The sequence below is a fragment of the Musca autumnalis genome, unplaced genomic scaffold, assembly GCF_047663935.1.
Source record: "Musca autumnalis isolate F117 unplaced genomic scaffold, ASM4766393v1 scaffold_2, whole genome shotgun sequence".
Lineage (NCBI taxonomy): Eukaryota > Metazoa > Arthropoda > Insecta > Diptera > Muscidae > Musca > Musca autumnalis.
Window position 1 is genome coordinate 218,190,349 of NW_027411755.1, and position 21,704 is coordinate 218,212,052.

General features: G+C 36.8%; 1 protein-coding gene across 2 annotated transcripts in view; it reads right to left on the bottom strand.

The window, feature by feature from the left end:
* The window catches only part of LOC141395261 (uncharacterized), a 190,240-nt gene extending 172,378 nt beyond the window's left edge, over positions 1 to 17,862 (bottom strand). For both annotated transcript variants that reach the window (XM_073970910.1, XM_073970909.1), the window contains exons 1-2: positions 17,374 to 17,862; positions 16,389 to 17,144 (exon numbers count right to left, since the gene is read on the bottom strand). In XM_073970910.1, the coding sequence (XP_073827011.1) occupies positions 16,389 to 17,144; positions 17,374 to 17,432 (815 nt within the window). In that variant the 5' untranslated portion in view covers positions 17,433 to 17,862. The remainder of the gene's footprint in view (positions 1 to 16,388; positions 17,145 to 17,373) is intronic.
* Positions 17,863 to 21,704: the final 3,842 nt, after the last annotated feature.

The following is a 21,704-nucleotide window of genomic DNA, read 5'->3' on the forward strand; positions in this document are numbered from 1 at the left end:
GATGTGATTGTGTCATCCAGAATAGAGGATACGCAGCGAAATATTGATTTCAATAGTTTTTGTTGTACCTCAAATTGGGGGGTGATTAGTTTTGTCCGCCTATATTTTCGACCTAAAATATTTTTGAATTTTAACTTTTGTTTATTAAATTCTGAATTCCTTATTTTTGTATTTTCCAATTATAAAGATATAAATAAATAAAAAGAAAAATAAAATATAAATTTATAATTTAGTTTTCATAAAAAAAATATCATTTCAAAAAAATTTACTGAGGGGGTGCTTTAGTTTTGGCCGATACTGTATATATGTATATATTTTTTTTAAATTTTTGACGAAATTTCAAAAATATTTTTTAAAAAAATTTACGATTTTCAAAAATATTTGTTTAAATATCCACGAATTTCAAAAAATATTTGAACTCTAGTTCAGTAAAATCTCTCCGATTTTTTTGAAATTTTTTCCAGTGGTAGATATTGTTGCGCTGATCATGGGAATGTATAATTTTCTTGGGGGACTGACCCGGTTATTTGACCCGAAAGTCCGGGTACAAAACCCGGCTCTACTGAACCGATTGCTACAAAATGTGTATCATTGGAAATCTTATGGAAATAACTATCCAAAAATACCTATTTCAAAAATACACAACTTTTAAAAATATTTTTTTTTTTAAATCCAAGATCTCTAACATATTTCCAAATTGTTTTTTAAATAAAAGCCTAAAAGTTGTTTTAAAAAATTTACGGTTTTTAAAAATAGGTTTTTTAAAGTATCCACCAATTTAAAAAAAAAAGAAATGTTTGAAAAATTCGCGATTTTCAATTTTTTTTAAATCCATGACTTTCAAAAATTATTTTAAAAAAATTACGATTTTCATTTTTTTTTTAAATCCACGACTGTAAAAATATTCTTAAAAAATATAAACTTTCTCCACTAACAAATTAGTTGTTTAAAAATATTAAAACAACAACAATGGGATTAAGACAGATAATTGTGAAAAAAAGGAAGACTTAAAAAAATTTTAAAAAACAACGACATTCAAAAATATTTTTTCAAAAAATCTGCGACTATCATATTTATTAAAAATCATATACTTTCAAAAAATGTTGTTAAAAAATTTTACGACTAATATATATTTTTAAAAACATCTACTTTCAAAAATATTTGTTTAAAAAATCTACGACTATCATCCTTTTTAAAAAGCATGTGCTTTCAAAAATTTACTTTCAAAAATACACAACTTCCAAGAATATTTTTTAAAAAATTCAAGACCTTCAATAATATTTTTTTTTTAAAAAAATAATTTTTTTTTTAATACACAACTTTTTCCATTTTTTTAAGAATCCGCGACATTAAAAATATTTTTTCTAAATATCCACGATTTTTAGAAATATTTTTTTTTTAATTCACGGTTTTCAAAAATATTCAAAAAACCACGATTTAAATATTTTATAAAAATATACGACTTTCAAAACTATTTTTTTAAAGTCATAAACTTCCAAAAAAAATATACATATTTTTTTTTTAAATTCAAGACTTCAAAAATATTTTTTAAAAGAATTTACGATTTTCAAAAATATTTGTTTAAATATCTACGAATTTCAAAAAATATTTTAAAAATGTACGATTTCCATTTTTTTAAAATCCACAAAATAATTTTTAAAAAATTTACGATTTTCGAAGTTCACTATTTTAAATTTTTTTTTTCAATACACGACTTTTCCACAAAAATTGCTAAAAAATCCACGATTTTCCCAAAAATTTTGTTAAAAAAATACACGACATTGAAAATATTTTTTTAATCCACGACTTTTTAAAATATGTAAAAAAGTACAATTTTTAAAAATATCTTTTAAAAATATACGTCTCCTTTCTAAAGAAAGAATGGAGACATCTGTTATATTATGTAAAAAAATGAACATATTTGCTTAATATTATAAAATAGATTGCAAATAAAGGATACCAAAAAAAAAAAAAAAAAAATACGACTTTCAAAAATATTTTCTTTTAAATTCAAGGCTTTCAAAAATAGTTCTTAAAACTCCAAGAATTCTAAAAATATGTTTTTACCAATCCATAATCTTGACTGACTTCCAAAAAATAATGTTTTGAAAATTCCCAATTTTTTTCCCAATTTATTAAAAGAATCACACCGTTCAAATATATTTGGTAAAAAATCTACAATTCTCAAAAATATTTTTAAACAACTCAGTTTTCAAAAATATATATTTTTAATTTTTTCTTTCATTTCAAAATTGTTTTTTCCTTTAAAAAAAATGTTTAAATTGTTGTTTTTTTTCAAAAATATTTTTTAACAATATTTTTTTAAAGCCCCTACCTTCAAAATCATTTTTTTTTTATTCACTACTTTTAAAAAATATTTTTTAAAAAATCCACGGCTTTTAAAAATACTTTTTTAAGCATTTACAATCTCTGATAGACTTCCAAAAATAGTTTTTAAAAATCCCCCACTCTCACACATATTTTTTATATGAAACATTTTAACATTTTCCAAAATATTTTTTTTTTAAAATCCACTACTTTTTAATAAAATGTTTTACAAAATCCACGTCTTTAAAAATTGTTTTTTTTTTAATGCACGACTTTGAAATATGTTTTTTTAATTCACGACTTTGTAAACTATTTTTCAAAAAATCCACGACTTTGGAAAATATTCTTTTAAAACCCAAGAGCTGTGTTTGTCCCTCAAAAAATATTCTTTGAAAAAATTGGCCTCACCAATGGCCATTGAACGGCATTTTTTCCTTGAGTCACGTGTCTGGTTTAAATAACTACAAAGAGTGTTAAGATTTTATAAGATCAACCTACGCCACCTTTACTAAAGCGTGTGATTTTTATGCGGCATTTCTAAATATTTCTTTCTTTCATTTACCCGGATTAGTTTATTTTTACTTTCGAATTTTCCTAAGCCGGCGTTTTTTTTTTTTTTTTTTGCAGTGCTCTCATGGTTTTGTTTTGTTCAAACAATGTCAGTGTAAGGTGGCTGTTGTGGCAGTGGTGACGACTGTGGCTTTATAATGGTCTATCCATCCATCCCAGCAGAGTGGTGGTGGTGTTGGTTAGTGGTGCCTAGTTAAACGTTTGCTTATTTTCATTCACTCATTCATTCATTGTTAAAAAACGATTTTATTGTAACAGTCAATCCTTATGGCATGCCACCACCACTCGTGGATTACCTACCGGAGCTGTTACAACTCCATGTTTTGTTGGAGTATTTGTAGTTGATGAAGAAGGAGTCGGTGAGATTTTAACATAAAAGGAACCTAAAAATCACCGCAACACCAACGCACTTTTATTTTATTTTTGGGCATGGAACGCCGGACCCATGGCGTAAACTAACAACCTGATGGGATGTGGTGGGGTGGATGGATGGTGGTGGGAGCTAAAAGGATCTTGCTGGCTGCGGCTGGCTGTTGGAAAACATTTTTCATTGAGTGAAATTGTATTGGGAATAATTATGTTTTTGTTTTGACATGGCCTTTATCTGTAGGTTGTAACTTGGACGTACTCTGGCACTGACAGTGCAACATAGAGTACTGGCCTCGCTGTAACAGCGACATTATCTTTAACTCAACAATGATTTTGTTGCTGGGGTTTTGGTGGTGGTGTTGTTTGATTGCTTCACGTCGTGTTTATGTACTGCCGCCAAAGTCTGTGAAGCTTGTGCGCAGAGAGCTTTGCCTCTTTCGTTTGATCAGTTGGAGACAATTATGCCTTCTGGTAAATGTCACAACTTCAACCAACGTATTTATTAAATAATTTATTGGCTAGTTAAATTATGTAAAAGAAAACAAAAGCTTCAGTAGTGTTCGTCCCATGAAACAATTGGACATGCCACCACCACCATCATGACTGACCACATGCCGCCTTGGCCGCCTCCTATTTTGAGATCTATTAAAATGGAAATCAATTACAATGTCATGAAATAATGATGATTTCGATTTTTATGAGTTGTTCCACAAAGAGAAAGGTGTTGCATTAATTGTCAATTTGCTTGTTCGGCCAAGTGTGGGAGTTTTGTTATTTCGCACATAAAAGTTTCAATGTGTGCAGCAGCAGAGTTTTTGTTTTCTTAGGAAATGTTGTCCTGCGGCTGGTAGTCCAGTCGTAAATGTATGTTGCAATTTTTATTGAAGGAAATTGTTATTCATAATAATGTTGTGGTGAAATTTTGGTCGCATTAATATGCATTGATGACTCTTAGGAGAGAAGAAAGAAGGGAGGAGGGGAATGTTACATATATCCAGCACAAGTTTCAGTCAGTTTGTATCATATTCACTTTATTGGTTCATTACTTCGAGGCGTAAATGGTATCACTTTAAAAAAGTTTGTTAAAATCCACGATAATAAGTCGGGACGTCCCCATAAAAGTAGCCTTATACCCTTAGTGTATGACTGAAGTGATGGGGAGATGAAGCGAGGCTAAGCAGATTGATAACTCTACGTTTTGCTCTATTGATGAGAACGCCCCTACCAGAATTAGAGGAGAGTGTCACAGACATAACCATCGTGTGACCTGGTTTGACAAATGACGTCACCTGGCAACCCGTCATTTTCCTTGGATCAGACCATCTCCCCATAATTGTCGCCATCGGCAGACTACCCGATTTCATCACCACTGAACGCCGCACATTCGTCAATCATGGGAAAGCTGATTGGCCGAGTTTCAGAGAGTTCACCAATCCTATCCCTCTGATGTTCGGGTAGCAGAAAGGACGTTCCGAGACATCATCAATGCGGCAGCCGCTAGCCATATACCTGCTGGTCGAATATCCAAAGTAAAACCAAATTTCCAGCAGAGGCTACGGGATTACCAAATGAGCATAATGACCTTCTTCGAACCAACAGGATGGTCGGCGAACATAAGTGGAACAAGTGGTTAAATCATCTGAAGAGTTGCAACATTGGAGCCGGTATAAGTAAAGTGTCGGCAACGGTTAAGTCACTCTCGAACCCCAGAAGGAGGGATGACAGGACATCAGTCACGTTTGGCGACGTTACTTTGACTGACCCGAAGAGGTGTGCAAGTTACTTCAATCGACAGTTTGTCGAGCGCCCCGAGAGTGACAGGACGATGAAAAGAGTGTTACGTCGCATTAGATCTCTTCCTGCCGAGGATGAACCAACACAGTTTACAATGGATGATGTTGCGAATGGCAACAGGAACGCTAAATCATCCAAAGCGTTGGGCCCTGATGGAATTTCCATGGTAATGTTGAAACAGCTGGATGAGCCGGGAGTGGAGTATCTCACTAAAGTTCTCAACCTGTCGCTAGCCACACTTATTGTCCCCGAAGTCTGGAAAATGGGCAGAGTGGTCCCGCTTCTGAAGCCAGGCAAGGATGCCAGCAAAGGTTAATCGTACAGGCCGATTACGCTTTTGTCACCTGTAGCGAAGACCCTTGCGGCCTTAGTCCTCCCCAGCATTAGAAATAGCTATCAAATTGCCGATCAGCATGGATTCTGTAAGCAGCATAGGGCGACAACAGCGCTGCACGCCATCTCCACACATATTTGTCGAGGACTCAACCAGTAGTAGTGATGATGGCGCTTGACTTATCAAAAGCCTTTGATACTGTCAAGTACTCCACGTTATTCGACGACATCGAGCAGACAACCCTCCGGCCAAGTCTGAAGCGTTAGATAATCAACTATATGTGTAATCGCCAGTCGTATGTAGAATTCAGGAACAAGAAATCCAAGCCCCGTAGAGTGAAACAGGGATTTCCCCAAGGAGGGGAACTGTTTAACCTCTACCTATCCTGTATTCCGCCCCCTACAGATGGCATTGAGATCGTAACGTATGCGGATGATTGTACGATCCTGGCTTCAGGTACCTACCCTGATGACATCTGTGAGAGACTGAACTCCATTTAACCGATCTCACCACCTTTTCCGACGCGAGAAATATGCAGATATCCGCCAGTAAATCGACAGCCACTCTGTCCACCACATGGACGGTGCAGTATAGAAGAGAGTTGAATATCAGGGTCGATGGTAACAGAATTCCGACCACAAACTGCCCCAAAATTCTAGGGGTCACATTCGACACAACTTTCACGTCGCCCTCGCATGCCACAGCTATCTGCGATAAACTGAAATGTAGCAACAAGGTCCTCAAGTCCCTAGCCGGCAGCACTTGGGGGCAGATAATGAAACCTTGTTGACCACGTATAAAGCAATAGGTCGATCTGTGGTAAGCTATGCGGCGCCAGTTTGGTCCCCGAATTTACGTCATACGAATTGGAAGGAGATTCAAACTTGTCACAATGTCGCCCTGAGAACAGCAACAGGGTGCCTCCTCAAATCTACAGTGGACCATCTACATGAGGAGGCAAATATTCTTCCAGTACGGCAACATAATGAGATGCTATCGTTGCAGTACTTGCTCGGGTGTTACCGTGAGAGCCATCCCAATCACCATCTGCTGGCCACCGATGCACCCAGACATATCAGGAAGGATATTCATGCTCTAAAGACGGAGGTCCAGCAATATAGGAGAAAACCTCTAGATCAACAGGCATATCTGGCAGGTTTGAACAACATTCACACGGACACAGCCATAAGCAATTATTGTGTGAATGCAGTCATCGGAGTACTTCCCCCATCTATCGCAGCTGAAGAGCGTCAGCTGCCACGACAAACCAGAGTAGTTTTGGCTCAATTACGCTCGGGATATTGCAGTCGCCTAAATTTCTATTGGGCGGGAATTGATCGCACCGTGCAAGACATCTGCCCAGTATGCGGCATGAGCCCGCACGATACTAAGCACCTATTAAACTGCCCCACCAAACCTACTCATCTAACTCCAGTGGATCTGTGGTTACATCGCATCGAAGTAGCCACTTTCCTGGAACTGGAGATAGACCCAGACCCAGATTGAACAGAACAACAAACATACAAACATAATAATAAAACACTGTTACAACAACAATCCTTAAACTGTACTCAAGCGGAAAATTTAACGTGTTATGAAGTGATACTTGAAGGATTTGTTCGAAATAGCCCATTATCTGAATCAAAAAAGAAATTTTCAAGATGATCAATGGTTCCCTTCGGGGAACCTGTAACCCCTATAGGGCGCGTCCCCAGGTGGCGGATAGGGGAATGCTTCCCAGATATGGGTGGTAGGACGGAAATCAAATACGTCCCGCGGACCAACAGGTAGCGGCGTCTGTCTTAAAGTAAGCGGCAGCAAACAGCGTCTGTACTCCAGTGGAGCGGCTGAATACGTAGAAGGAAAACAGTTAACCCTTCAGAAGGCAACGGGAAACCACTGAAGTATCTCTCCCTCGAAAACCATACAATCATGAGTGATGAAACAAATACACGGCCCTTAGTCTCCGGCAATACAAGGGTGCTAAGAATCCCCGGAGGTAAAAAACAACATTTAAACATTGCAACATGGAATATAAGGAGTCTCTATGAAGCAGGAAAACTAGCCAACACCATAGCGGAAATGAATAGATTAAACATCGATATACTCGGAATAAGTGAGACCTGGTGGCCACAAAACGGTGAATTTAGCTCCCAAAACGCGAAAATATACTTCTCTGGCAATTCTACCGAACATCACAGAAACGGTGTGGGATTTATAGTAAAAAGTAACATAGCGCAAAGCGTAACGGGTTCTATTTTTAAGTCGGATCGGACTATGCTGCTTAAAATTCAATGTAAACCAATTGATTTAAACATAATCCAAGTATATGCACCTACTGCGGACAAAAGTAATCATGAAATTGAATCTTTTTACGAGGAAATCGACGACTTATTAAGAATGACAAAAAGCCACGAAATAACAATAATTCAAGGCGACTTCAACGCTAAAATAGGTGCAGAAAAGTGTCAAGGTATAACAGGAAAATACGGTCTTGGCGAAAGAAATGAAAGGGGTGATAGACTAATTCAGTTTTGTCAGGAACATAAAATGATGGTAACAAATACAATGTTCTGTCTTCCCCCAAGAAGACTATACACGTGGAAATCACCGCAAGATAGAAGGGACACTATTGTGAGAAATCAAATAGATTTTATATTAATTAATACCAGATACGGATCTTCGGTTATGAAATGTTCAACGTATCCAGGTGCTGATGTTCCTTCAGACCACAATCTTCTGATGATGAAGTTGCGCATAAAAGTTGCGCATAAAAGCAAAAGCAACAAGCAAAAAACGGAAGATTCGCCGTAAACTCGATGTGTCAAAGCTTGAAAATACCACATTCAAAACAAATTTCCGAGATAAAATAAATCAAGAACTGAGAAACATAAATACTGAAAACGTTGACGACTTATGGAACGCACTAAGGACTACGCTCAAGCCCCTAGCGGATAATACCCTTGGATACCACAAAATATCTAAACAGAAAGAGTGGATGAGACAGGATATTCTCGACTTGATGGAAGAGAGACGAAAACATAAAAACATAAATTTTGAACGATATTGGGAACTAAATAGGGAAATCCAAACCGCTGTGAGAATAGCAAAAAACAACCACATAATTAAACAATGTCAGGAGATTGAAAGATTAAAAAGCCTTCACGACGATTTTAATCTCCATAGAAAGTTAAAAGAACTTGCTGGTGTATACCGCAAAACTCCCTCAAAAGTACTTTACAACAATAATAATGATCCTGTTTTTGACATAGAAGAAAAGAAAAATATCTGGAGAGATTATATAAAACAAATTTTTACAGATGAACATAGAACAACTTTTGAAGAACAGACGCAACATCCTCTTACAGGAACACCAATAAGTAGAAGAGAAGTTGAAACTGCTATAAACAGTCTGAGAGATAAGAAAGCTTGTGGGCCGGACGAGATTCCCTCGGAAATCCTAAAACTAATAGATGAAGAAAATATAGAAATTATAACAAAATTATTTAACCATGTATATGATACAGGCCGATTCCCGCAAGATTGGCTAAAATCAACATTTATTACCATTCCGAAGAAATGCCATGCAAAATATTGTAGCGAATACAGACTTATTAGCCTTATGAGCCATGCTCTAAAAATATTTCTGCGTATTATCCACTCCAGAATATACTCAAAATGTGAAAAAGCCATGGGAACATCCCAGTTTGGATTCAAGGAAGGTATGGGAACCCGAGAAGCACTTTTTTCAATACAAACATTGGTTCAGAAATGTAAAAATGCACAAAAAGACCTATTTCTATGCTTCATTGATTACGAAAAAGCTTTCGACACAGTGTTACACGATAAGTTGATTGACATCCTCATCTCCATTGGTCTAGATCAGAAAGAAGTACAATGTATTAAAAGTCTATATTGGAATCAAAATGCACAAATAGAAGTGAACGGGGAAATGACAAATAGTATTGATATATCCAAGGGAGTCAGACAAGGGTGCATATTATCACCTTTGCTATTCAATATCTATTCAGAAAAAAATTTTGAAGAATCGATACACAAAATTCCAATAGGCATTCCTTTAAATGGAACATTTCTGAACAACATACGATATGCTGATGATACAACTTTACTGTCGCATAGCATATCTGGTCTCCAGAATCTTGTGAATAAGCTCACAACACACAGCGAGAAATATGGTTTGAAAATTAACATCAGTAAAACAAAATTCATGGTTATAAGCAAAAAGAATGGCCACAATAATGCAATATTGAAAATTCACAACAGCAATGTGGAGAGGGTTAAAAGTTTCAAATATCTAGGAATTACAATAACTGAACAGTGGGACTGTTCAAAAGAAATACGATGCAGAATTGAACTGGCCAGAGAAGCATTTTCAAAATACAGACGAGTGTTTACGAGTCATGACATTAATCTTGAAACAAAGATTCGTTTTATCAAAACCTATGTCTGGTCAGTGCTACTGTACGCAATGGAAGTATGGACCATAAAAACAGCTGATATAAGAAGACTTGAAGCTTTTGAAATGTGGATCTATAGGAGAGTTCTGAAAATTCCTTGGACAGCCCATGTGACAAATGCCGATGTTCTAAGAAGAATGCACTGCGAAAGAGAACTTATCTCAGTTATAAAAAGACGAAAGACAGCATATTTGGGACATATAATGCGAAATCAAAAATATAAATTACTGCAAATTGTAATCCGCACAAGGATAGAAGGAAGGCCTGCTAGAGGTAGAAAGGAGACAACATGGATCGATAACATCACAGAATGGACTGGCATCCGAGACATTACAATCCTATTGTTTAAGGCTAGAGATAGAGAGGCATTTGCAGATATACTAAGCAATCTATAAACAAAAAAATATTACAAATATTGTATCCATATGTATTTATAAAAAACTATTTGTATTGTATTGGTCGCTAACATTCGGAAAACGAATTAGCAAATAAAGAAGAAGATCAATGGTTAGAGGAATATCAGTGGATTCGATAACTATAGAAGGGCGACTTTCTATAGCAATCGAGTTCACCAACGTATTGAGAAATCAATTTTGTGTGGGAGTCATTGACCAAATTTTGGTAAACAAAATGTTCAAAATTTGCCTCCTGGGCCGCCTCCCTGACTATATTCCTTATTCTGTCCCAGTCGTTTTAGTTGGTGGTATTTTTAAAGCCTTCAGGTCATTCTATCATAAGGAAGCATGGACTTGCTCACGAAAAAATATATCGTTGTAGTCAGGCACCAATATTCTGAACATGCCTTAAGTTAAATGCTTGAACTTTTGGTGGTATTTGAAGGATGTGACCGATTTAGAACATCTCCTAACTTGATGTAAGACTGCACAAAATTATAATGCGCGAAGTGTGGACCAAATCGGGTCCACAATTCAAGAATTGGTGGCTCTAGGGGTTTTCAGCTTTTAACTCGTTATCTCAGGAGGAATGTGCTTGTCCAGGAAAAAAATTATATCGTTATCAGGACCACGAGAGTTATGTTCTGTAAAAATTTCAAAACTAATTTCGAACAGACCTTAAACTGCACTTAAACGAAAATTGAATTCTGGTGGTATCTGATGAAGTTGGACGTATGGGGTCCTTGAATAAAAATTACGATGTACAAGGTTTGGACAAAATCATTTACACCATACGAAAGTTTTCATTTTTCAATTACCTGAAGCGGATTTTAACATACTTGTGGTCCAAAGCCTTAACGAAAAGGTACGATTTCGATCATGGACGGTGTCACCGCTTTGAACAATAGAAGTACATCACCTTACATGTCTATAGACTATTGATAAGGAATAGGGAACAACAACCAATACAAATATTGCGAAACGATTCTATTTATGCCCTCAGCATCTATGCTAACGAGGGTATATGGTAATATTCAAAAATGTTTTACAGTCGTTGAAGTTGAGGTTCACCATTTAATAAGTCGCGAACTGTCAATATATTTAATACAATATGAATATATTTATATTAATTGAAGTGTTTTAGCCGGGATCGCATAAAATGAAACATAACAAATAATTTATGTGGAAGCTGTGTTGGTGGTAATATTAAAAAAATGGGTAAAAAGGTGTTGAAGTTTACAAGATTTTTTGGGTTCTTTCTTGATTTCCGGTCAAACCACTGAAAATTTAGACCTGAGCTCAAAGAAAGAATTGAGGAACACCCCTTGGGCAACATGGTTGTAATGTATGACTTTTCGATATATACACTGCATCCCCCTAAAATCGATGCTGACATTTTGACGTTTTGAAATCTGGGTTTTTTGAATTTTTCTTATAATTGGAGGGCGCAACCAGATAATTACCCAAACTATTTATTGAATTGTAGAACTCGTGATTCTACGTCGTTTGATTTATATCTCATGAATGTGCTTCATACAGCTCCCTAGTAATAGGAGTCCAAAGTCGAAATTTTGGTGCGTAATTTTTTTGTAAAAACCTATTTTTTGGCTTCTAAATTTACAACTGTGACATAAGTACCCTTGAAGCCCACGTGATTTTAGTTATTTAACGCGCCGGATCTAATGAACCCTTCCGCTTTCAAATCCATCCACTAAAACGGCGGTTATAGATACCTTGAAAGTAGGAAATTCTGCAAAATTATATTTTGATGATTCCGCGCATTGAACCGCGATTTTCTTTGGTTATTTTTACATAAATGGAATCCCTTATACGCGATGATATTATTTTCCAAACCCTTGTGGCATAAATTGCCGAGATTCTGGAGTAATATTCGTATTTCATATAAAATAGAATTTGGTAGCACATCCGCGGTTCTTGGCGAATTTGTTTAAAATTTGTTATAATGACGTATTTTTTATAGGCGGTCACTGAAATCGGATGCGCCTTATAATCCTATGTACATAGCGCAATTTTTACCCACATAAAGGTTTTTTGAACAGTAAGATGCAGCTGACGGCACACCTTGGCCGCTGAATGAAAAGTGGAAAAATCGCTACATATTGATAGAGATGCACTCGCTGTATCTGAAAAGCGCATGCGCCTTAACTGATTTTAACGAATTCGCGAATTATACGTTTTTTAACTATTATGTTGTTTCTTTGGTTGTAATTTCAATATTACTTTCTATTTCATAATCCTATTGTTTATCAAAGTAAGCAAATACACTTTCGGGTTTGTCATCGCATTTTCCCTGAAGAAGTTTCAGCAAAGGCCGTCAGTCCTTGCATCGAAATTTAGCGAAGTAGTAGATAACTCCCAAAAATGTTTTTTTCTATTTTTCGTATTGAAAAAAATATATATTTTTGAAATAATATTCCAACAATAAGTTTTCGTCTATTGTTGTTGCTGTAATATGGCAGTTATAAATCCTATCTTTTGTATTTTAATCTCATATTTTTCTACGCGTTGTCTAGAATCTGTACGTATTTTTAATTTATTTTTTTGAGTTTTATTTGGACTCCTAATTAGAATAAATTAAATTTACTCCAAGATTTGTTCAGTATTTCTTGATTTTCCGCGAAAATAGAAATACATTTAGTAAATATTTAGGCATCTACGGATAGATATTAAATGCTGTTAACGCTTTATATATACATTTTCTTATTACAGCAAAAATGGAATTTTTAAATATTTTTTTCTTTATAAGGGAATAAAACCCCCCATAAATTTCGAGCGCAGCATCCAATTTTGTGAACGCGAACAGATTTGAAACCACGACTTTTTTCTTAATCTATGTTCCAAAAATTGCGGATGTGCTCGCAAAAAATTTTTTAAAATTTCTTCCAATGGAATTGCAAAAGAAATTTGAAATTTACCATATACACTTTCATACGGGCAAAATGTGCCTCATCGAAATAATGGTTTTAGACCCCAAGTATGTTTGGACGAAATGTGTTTTAGACAATTTGGAGTCGATTGAGCTATGTCCGTCCGTCTGTCTGGCTGGCTGGAGCGCACGATAACTCTCGAACGGATCAATCGATTCGATCCAAAATTTGGCTTTCCTAATATTTTGTCCAAACTTAGTTTAAGTTCGAAGATGGGTTATATCGGTCCACTCCTTCCGGTACCTCCCCCACAAAAGTTCGAAAATGTTCGGAAAATTTGTACGTACAATAACTTTTGAAGTGAGTAACCGATTTGGTCCATACTTTGCAAATCGTGAAATATATACTAGAAGTAGATGAGTTTCCAATATGGACTCAATCGGTCCACTCCATCGGATACCTCCCACACAAAAATTTTAGCAGCTTGTATTCACTGCCCCCTATACGACGGTACAAGTTTCATCAGGGGCAAGTACACACTTCCTGAGAAAATAGCCCCAAAATTGCAAAATAACCCTATGACACCGTGTGGGGTGGTTGGAGCGCAAGATAACTCTCGAACGGATATGCCGAGTCGGTCCAAAATTTGGCCTTCGTAATATTTTGTCCAAACATAGTTTAAGTTCGAAGATAAGCCATATCGGTCCACAACTTCAGGTACCTCCCCAACAAAAGTTCAAAAATGTTCGGAAAAATTTTTCGTACGGTAACTCTTGAAGGGAGTGGCCGAATTGGTCCATACGTTACACATCCAGATATAGATTAGGTTCAAATATGGACCATATTTGTCCACTCCATCCGGTACCTCCCACACAAAATTTCGGATAAGTTCACTTTAAGACCTGCAATCAAATCACGTTAATTTTTGTTGAAGCAACTTGCATTCGCTGGCTCGATTACGATGGTAAAATTTTTTTCAGGGGCAAGTCCATACTTCTTGGGCAAACAGCCCGACGGGTGTAAAAACCCCCTATAGCACCATATGTAGTGGCTGGAGATCCACTTCCATAATAGTCATTGTCGATCCATTCCTTTAAGTATCTCCTCCGCAGAACTTTTGATCTTTAATCCCAATCAACATTTTTGTCGGTTCATACATCCAAAATTTTTAAAACCCCCTAAATACATACGTTTTTTGGAAAAAAAAATGTTTCAATATACACAGGCTGAGGGTATATCTCTGACGGATACTTTTTTACTTGTTTTCTTCTTCTTTGTATTCGTGCATGGAACTAGCGGTTCTTAAATCGAGTTCCATACTAGAGTAATTTTATGAAATTGCAGTAGTGGGAAAATCGATTTAAGAACACCTAGTTTCATGCACGAATACAAAGCAACTGACAATACGGAAGTCTATATTTTATATAAAATAGAAAACAAAGTTCCATCTCAATACTGTGGCGTCCGGGTCAGTGTTCTGCATTGACACGAAAAAATCTCCGACTTGGGTTACATTGTCAACAGTTTTTGTTCATGTATTTTTTTCAACATGAAAGCGGCAATATATCCGGGATAGCCAGTTCCATGTTCACTTTCATGTAGGAATATAGAAGAACGTCAACAGACGATCTACATCATACTAGAGTTGTGCCAAAGGAACTATTTGGAACTATCTAGTTCCTTTCGCAGTTCCAACGGCCCACATTTTTTCTTTGAACAAACTGCGTATACTTACTATCACACGTTATATTTCATGATGTTACTCATACGTTTTGGAACTGGTACAAGGAACTAGGAACTAGATTGCCCAACTCTACATCATACCATTTGAACGCCTTATTTTTCTGAACCATGGCTCAGTGTTCAAAGAATTTACAAATCACCACAGATTTTGGGTAACTGAGAGAATTTGCAGTCACTGCCTAAATACCTGCTGGACGAATAACCGAATTATAAGTTCAAATATCCCGACAGAGACAAAGAAAATGAGCTTCACTGTACGAACCCTTAATAACACCCAAGGGTTAGTAGGCAGAAGCGAAAGAAGTGTCAAGTCCACCTGAAGCAATCTTGGCAACGCATAAGTCACTTTAGAATCGGGAAAAAGGACTTGCCCACGAAACCTTCGGTAAAAATTCCCAAAAGTTCCTCGAACAGACCCTTAATCAGACTTAAACAAAAATGTTGAAAAAAATGTGTGGATTTTACCCCAAGGAGTGTACCGATAGGGCCCACTGTTGAACATGGTTTGATCAAAATATTTCGAGATGCAAAGTTTGGACCAAATCGGTTGCTCCGTTTATGAGATATCGCGCGTACCATATAAGCGAATTTGTCAAACCTTCGTATTCAAAGTGTGACCAACGCAGTATTCGGTTCGAGAGTTGTCGTGCGGTGCAGCCACTACACATGTTTTACAGATTTCTTGTCATTTTCTCAGGAAGTATGGACTTGCCCCTGAAAAAACATGCACCGTTGTAATAGGGTCAGCGAATACAGGTTGTTACAACAAAAATAAAAACTATCCGAGAGAAGGCAGACAGATGGAGGAAGATCAATGTAAGGATGTTTCTAAATAAAAAATAATAAAAAATGCGGGTCATCGACTTCCAACAGTGGCCTGACGTAAGGCGACCACTACGTGTTTCCCCGTAGTGTTGATTACTACCTGGTAAATCTGCTTGATATCTAACATTTTAAACTGTTTTTCACTACCCCTCTAACCTTTATAATTTTCTTCTCCTTTTCCATCTCTTTCATATACTTCTAAACATAAGTGGGTTGGCTTTTGATCTGGTCGTAGGGCATCCTTAAACCTCCTAACCTTCCTGGTCAAGTAAGATACCTTCGGAATTAATAACACCCACCTACATGAAGGCAAAATAGGTTATAAACAAAGATAAAAGTACATACTAAGTTATAACAAATCTACTCCCAACGAAAACTTTCCATTATTGTACATGATCACACAAAGAGCCCAATAGTGAAAATATCAACATAATCCAAGTGACGTTGATTGACCTACGCATCATCACATGTTTATCCTAACTTTGGATCGCAAACCAATCTCCATGTGTCTCTTCTTAAAAAAGAAAACAAAACAATAACAAAACGTGATAATTTCCCTAATATAAAAATTAGCTTACTCATGTAGTACATAATATACACAATTTCGTCATATAAAAATAGAATTGAATAGAAAGAAAAGCGCCAACGTGTTTTTTCTGCTTACCTTTCTGTTTTATCAGCCGCAATTGTGTTGGCGGCATTATCATCAGAATCAGAATTGTCAACACGATTCTTGGGATTATTGTCGTATTTGTTGTCGGCTAAAGTATTTGGCAAATGCCTTTGCTGTTGTTGTTGTTTACTTTGAGTATCCACCAAAGCGTCGCCCTGCTGGGTATCCACCCCCAAATTACCGGTATTTGACACAATGACATTGTCATTTAAATTTTCACTAGATTCTAAATTACTATTTTCCACACTATCATTTTCATTGGGGGGAGACCTATTATTATTGCTGTTAAGATCACCACCATTTGCAGTTGGGACACTGGATGGCATGGTGGTGTGGTGGTCATGCGGTATATTGAACAAATTTTGTTCATGTTGACCTGGCACTTGACCACTTGGCGCCGGTATTGATGAAGGTGTTGCACTTGTGGGAGTTGTTGAGGGGAAACCAATTAACTTTTTCACTTTTTTATAATTTGGTAAAATATTTATAGTTTTTGCACGACGATTTCCATGTCCATTTATTGTTGGAGGTTTGTTATTTTTTGATAAGTAATCAGCTGATTTTATGTTTTCCTCCTCCTCTCGCCCATCATCATTTTTTGTTGTTCTAATTGTTGGTGTTATTGTGGGAGCAGAGTTGGGGGAGTAATCTGATGCCAATGTGGCGTCGTTTTTCTGCTTGTATCCATGTGTCACTGTGTGTTGCTGCTTTGCATTCTCGGAGGCAACAACATAAAACAGGAAACAACTGCAACAAAGAAAGAAGGAAAACAAAATTAGCGAATTCATCAAATACACGACATCAACAGAAGAATAACAACAGAGAGGCGATTACATTACATTTTGGGAGAAGCAGAGAGAAACTGAACTTTACAAAAGAGATATTAATTTCCTAAATAAAACAACTCTCGGTCTCCCTCCGCAAACAAAATGTATTGCATTTTACAAAAAAGCCCCTATCAAAAAACGCAAATTACCTTGATATCAACGTTATGAACAACAGACTCCAATAGGTCCAAAGCAAATTGCAACGCATTTTTCTTCACAAACAATAACAGCAACTCAACACTCAATAATTAAACTTTTTAAACACAATAAAATGCTTTCAATAAGGCATTACATTTTGTTTTGCTTTTTTACATTAAAATTTTTTGTATCTTTTTTTGCTGCTCTCTTTTACATTCACTCACTAGACCTTTTTTCTTGCTTTGCTTTCACTGCGTTAAAATCACACTTTGACCAACTACCCGTATATTTTATCGATTTCCGTATATTTTGGCATATTCTTTATCAATTAATTTATTTAAATTATATTAAATATTATACAATTTCTTTGAAATTATAAGAAACTTTTATAACATTCACACACACCACTTAGTACTTTAATCTTTCGTAGCAAACTAAAATGTCAAATAAAATAAATAAAATTCTGACAGTTTATTTAGTTGGAACGAGAGAGCGGCAATAGAAATGGAGAGAACTGTGGAAAATGATGCCAAGTCTTTAAAAAGATGGTGCCAGAACTGACGTGTAGTTTTCTGCAGTTCATTGAGTCATTGTAGATGGCGTTGTGCTGAATGTAGATAAGTTATCTATATGTCAAGAAGACAAAAAAATTTGCCGTTTTTGAAGGTTAAAACGAAATGAGCGAATTTCAAAAAATAACATTTTTTCGCATATTAAAGAAAAAACTTCTACAAAGAGGTGTTCTATAATAAACTAAGGCCCGTTATTACATCCTTTCTGTAGTTACATATTGGCCGGTATCGGTCAGATAACCCTTTTGGCTTAAGATGAGTTTAAGCATTAAGCTCGGATCGATACCAAATTTTTTCCACAGATAGGTCTCGTTACCCTGATCACAAATATATATAACATTTTTTGCGGAAGTCCATACTTCTCGAGAAATGCGCCTCCGAATTTCCGAAAATTCCCTTGTTAAATGTAGGCTACTTAGAGAAAAATTTTAATTTAAAAGAAAATGTTGCTCCCGTTCCCTAGATTGGCTCCTGTCCATAGCAGAAAGTCTTAAATCCCCGGCCGAAGGCCGGCTATATAAAAAAATTATAATTTTTTCCGAGCTTAATGCTTAAACTCAACTTGCTCCACCCTTTTTTATTCTTACATGTTTGCTTTAAGAATAAGTGTCAGATAAACTAAAAGGAACTTTGTGTTCTTTTTGAAATTTTAACTGCGCCCGAGAGTATGCTGCCCCAAAAGCAAGAAAAAATTGTCAGCAAATTCAAATCAACCAATCAGATTTGAGAAAACTTGAGGTATACAGATTTCTTTTGCTTGATGTTGCTATATTTTTACAAAATATAACATTTAAGTCGTGTTCCTTTACGTGTCTGAGGCACGTGCCACTGTTACCATTTGTAAAAGTAAGATGAGCTTTTTGGAAAAAATTTTGGAGTGAATTTAGGAACATAAATAACTCAAAACAATAGTTAAAGCCACGCGACATATCCAGAATGACATAAGCTTTTGTTTCTCACCCATGGTACAATCATTAGAAGGTAGGACACAGCAAACATATGATTACAATTTTTTTCCTGTGGTCCTCCAATTGTGTCAAAACCGTTTTGACAAAGTTGGCAAACGACAAAATAAATTTATTTAAAATCAAATTGAAAACAGAAATAACTTCAACATTGTCGACGGGTGCTTTCATTAAACCATTGGGCCAGATGAGTGAAATATGCTGTGGATATGTGTTGTGATTTCCGCTTACCGATGTCCAACTTCCGTGATGTGTCTGTTCGTGCTTTATTTGCAACGTTTAATCGGATCCGTGTCCATGTTAGCTCCTAGGAACGATGGATGTCGAGATGCTTAAATATGGTCTATCAACCTGATTCCTTTGTCAGAAGTTTCACTTGGGATACTGAATTTTCGGACTGTTGGGCCAATGTTGTTCTCCTTTCAGATAGAATACATGTAATGTGATGGGCAGGACAACAGTCATGTGTGTCTTTTAAGCACTCATAAAATATATGTATGTATCTTTGTTCTGTTCGTCCTTGTCTTCAGTGTAGTAGCAAGTGTTTCATTCACTGGGGTGAAGCTGGGCACCGGATGTTTTAAATTCCGATCAACTACAAATCCGCAACCAAACTCGTGCTTTGTGTCATGGCAGCTATAATACAGTACGTCACCTTTAGGTGTTGTTGTGACGGCTTTCCCAACCCATTGTATTTCCTGTATGGCAGTGATGTCGGCCTTGTACTTTTCAAGTACATCTGCCAATCCGTAAACTGCACCTTCTATAACGAGTCCGAACATTCCTGGTGCAGATTTGCTGTTTATAATCCATAAAACTTTTGCGAGGTCGTCAACTTAAGAGGGGGTTGTTTTCTGTTTTTCATAGTACGATGTTTTGGAGGGATGGGTTATTAGCCCAATGTCCAACTAATGTCATAACGTTGTTATGAGTATACATGCTAGCTCACTACTCTTAATGGATTTTAAAGGTAGCTCCCAAGGTGGCACCACGGTGAGCTCATTGTCCATTGGGCCGGGCCGAAAGTTTTTCTGTAAATACAAAATCCTAAATTACAAGGGCAAATTGGGCTAATACATTTAAAATTCCTAAAAGCGAAAATTCGCGTTATATGGGGCTATACCAAAACATGGACATACATACATATGTATGTATATAAAATATTTCATTTCAAATATTTCAATTTAAATATTTGACAATATTTCAAATAGGCAAAACCTGTTGAATTTGTTATTATTCATTTGAAGTTATAAGCAAACCGGCATCAGAGTTGTTTTTTAATAACTTCATGAACCTGCCCAACCTTCTAATAATTGAACCATGTTTCTCACCAATTTTATCGTCAGATTATTATATATCATTTTATATCATAAATATCTTTATTTCATGTATCACATGGTAGAACAAATACAAGGTAAAGTTAATACGTAAGCTTGGCGACTTCATACCACCAACATTGGATGGAGTGCAGTTGCATCTATCTCCTGAGGCCAAATACCTAGGTACAATCATGGATTCTCAACTGAGATGGAAAAGGAACGTCGAGGAACGGACGAAGAGAGGTATGATCGCACTCTATTCATGTAAGAATTCGATTGGGAAAAGTTGGGGTCTAAATCCAGCTATTATACACTGGTTGTATAATACTGTGGTGAGACCCATCCTATCCTACGGATGTCTTGTCTGGTGGCATGCGCTTCGACACAAATCGAACTCGGGCAGCATAGACAAGGTGCAAAGGGCAGCCTCGATCCTGATAACTGGAGCTTTTAGAAGTACACCACAAGCAGCTCTGAACGCGATGCTAAACCTCTTGCCCACGAGAATTAGCATCAAAGGTCAAGCAGCACGTAGTGCTCTAAGGCTACATGAATTGAATCGTTGGCGTGACAGCACCTATGGTCATGCATGCATTCTTCGAGAGCTAGGGCCAAACCTTGGCTTAAATCAGCAGGGGAAGTTCAGCGACTACTTATCACCAATCCATAGATTTGATGATTTTGAAGTCGTTATCCCTAGTAGAGATGACTGGATCCGTGGTAACCCTCCTCTGGACGGTCTGGCTTTCTATACAGACGGTTCCAAGATGGAAGAAGGTACCGGAGCTGGCGTCTACTGCGAAAAGCTTTGCCTCGAGTACTCTTATAGGTTGAACAGCGACTGTAGCGTTTTCCAAGCAGAAATCTTCGCGATCAAAATGGCCGCAGAGTTGATAAAAAGTCTGGATGCTGAAATCTTTGAACCGGTGACTATCTTTGTTGATAGTCAGCCGGCTCTTAAAGCCATCAAATCCCCCAATATCAAGTGTGAGGCCGTTCTTGAGTGTAGAACTGCTTTGGCGAACCTAACTAACGCTGTCCGACTCTGCTGGGTACCGGGTCACTGTGACATTGTGGGAAACGAGAAGGCAGATGAATTGGCAAGACACGGATCTCAATCAACAAGTCAAGCTATCACTGTTTCTATTAAACCACCCATATGTCACGTTTTTCGGAAGGTGGAGACGTTCTTTGAAGAACAGGCCAAGGAACTATGGCATAATGAACCAAGGTGCAACGTGTCAAGGGCCATTTGGCCGAATCTTTCAACAAAGAGAACAACTTCGCTTTTAAGTCTGAGTAAGTCAGAAATCAGGGTATTGACGGGAGTCATTACCGGCCATTGCAACATCCGAGCTTTTATCGGCAAATGGCAGGATGATGGCGTGGACTATTGCAGGCTCTGTGAAGATGAGGAGGAAACGGAGACGATCGAGCATATTCTATGTCGTTGCCCGATGTTAACTCGAAAGCGGTATAGACTAAC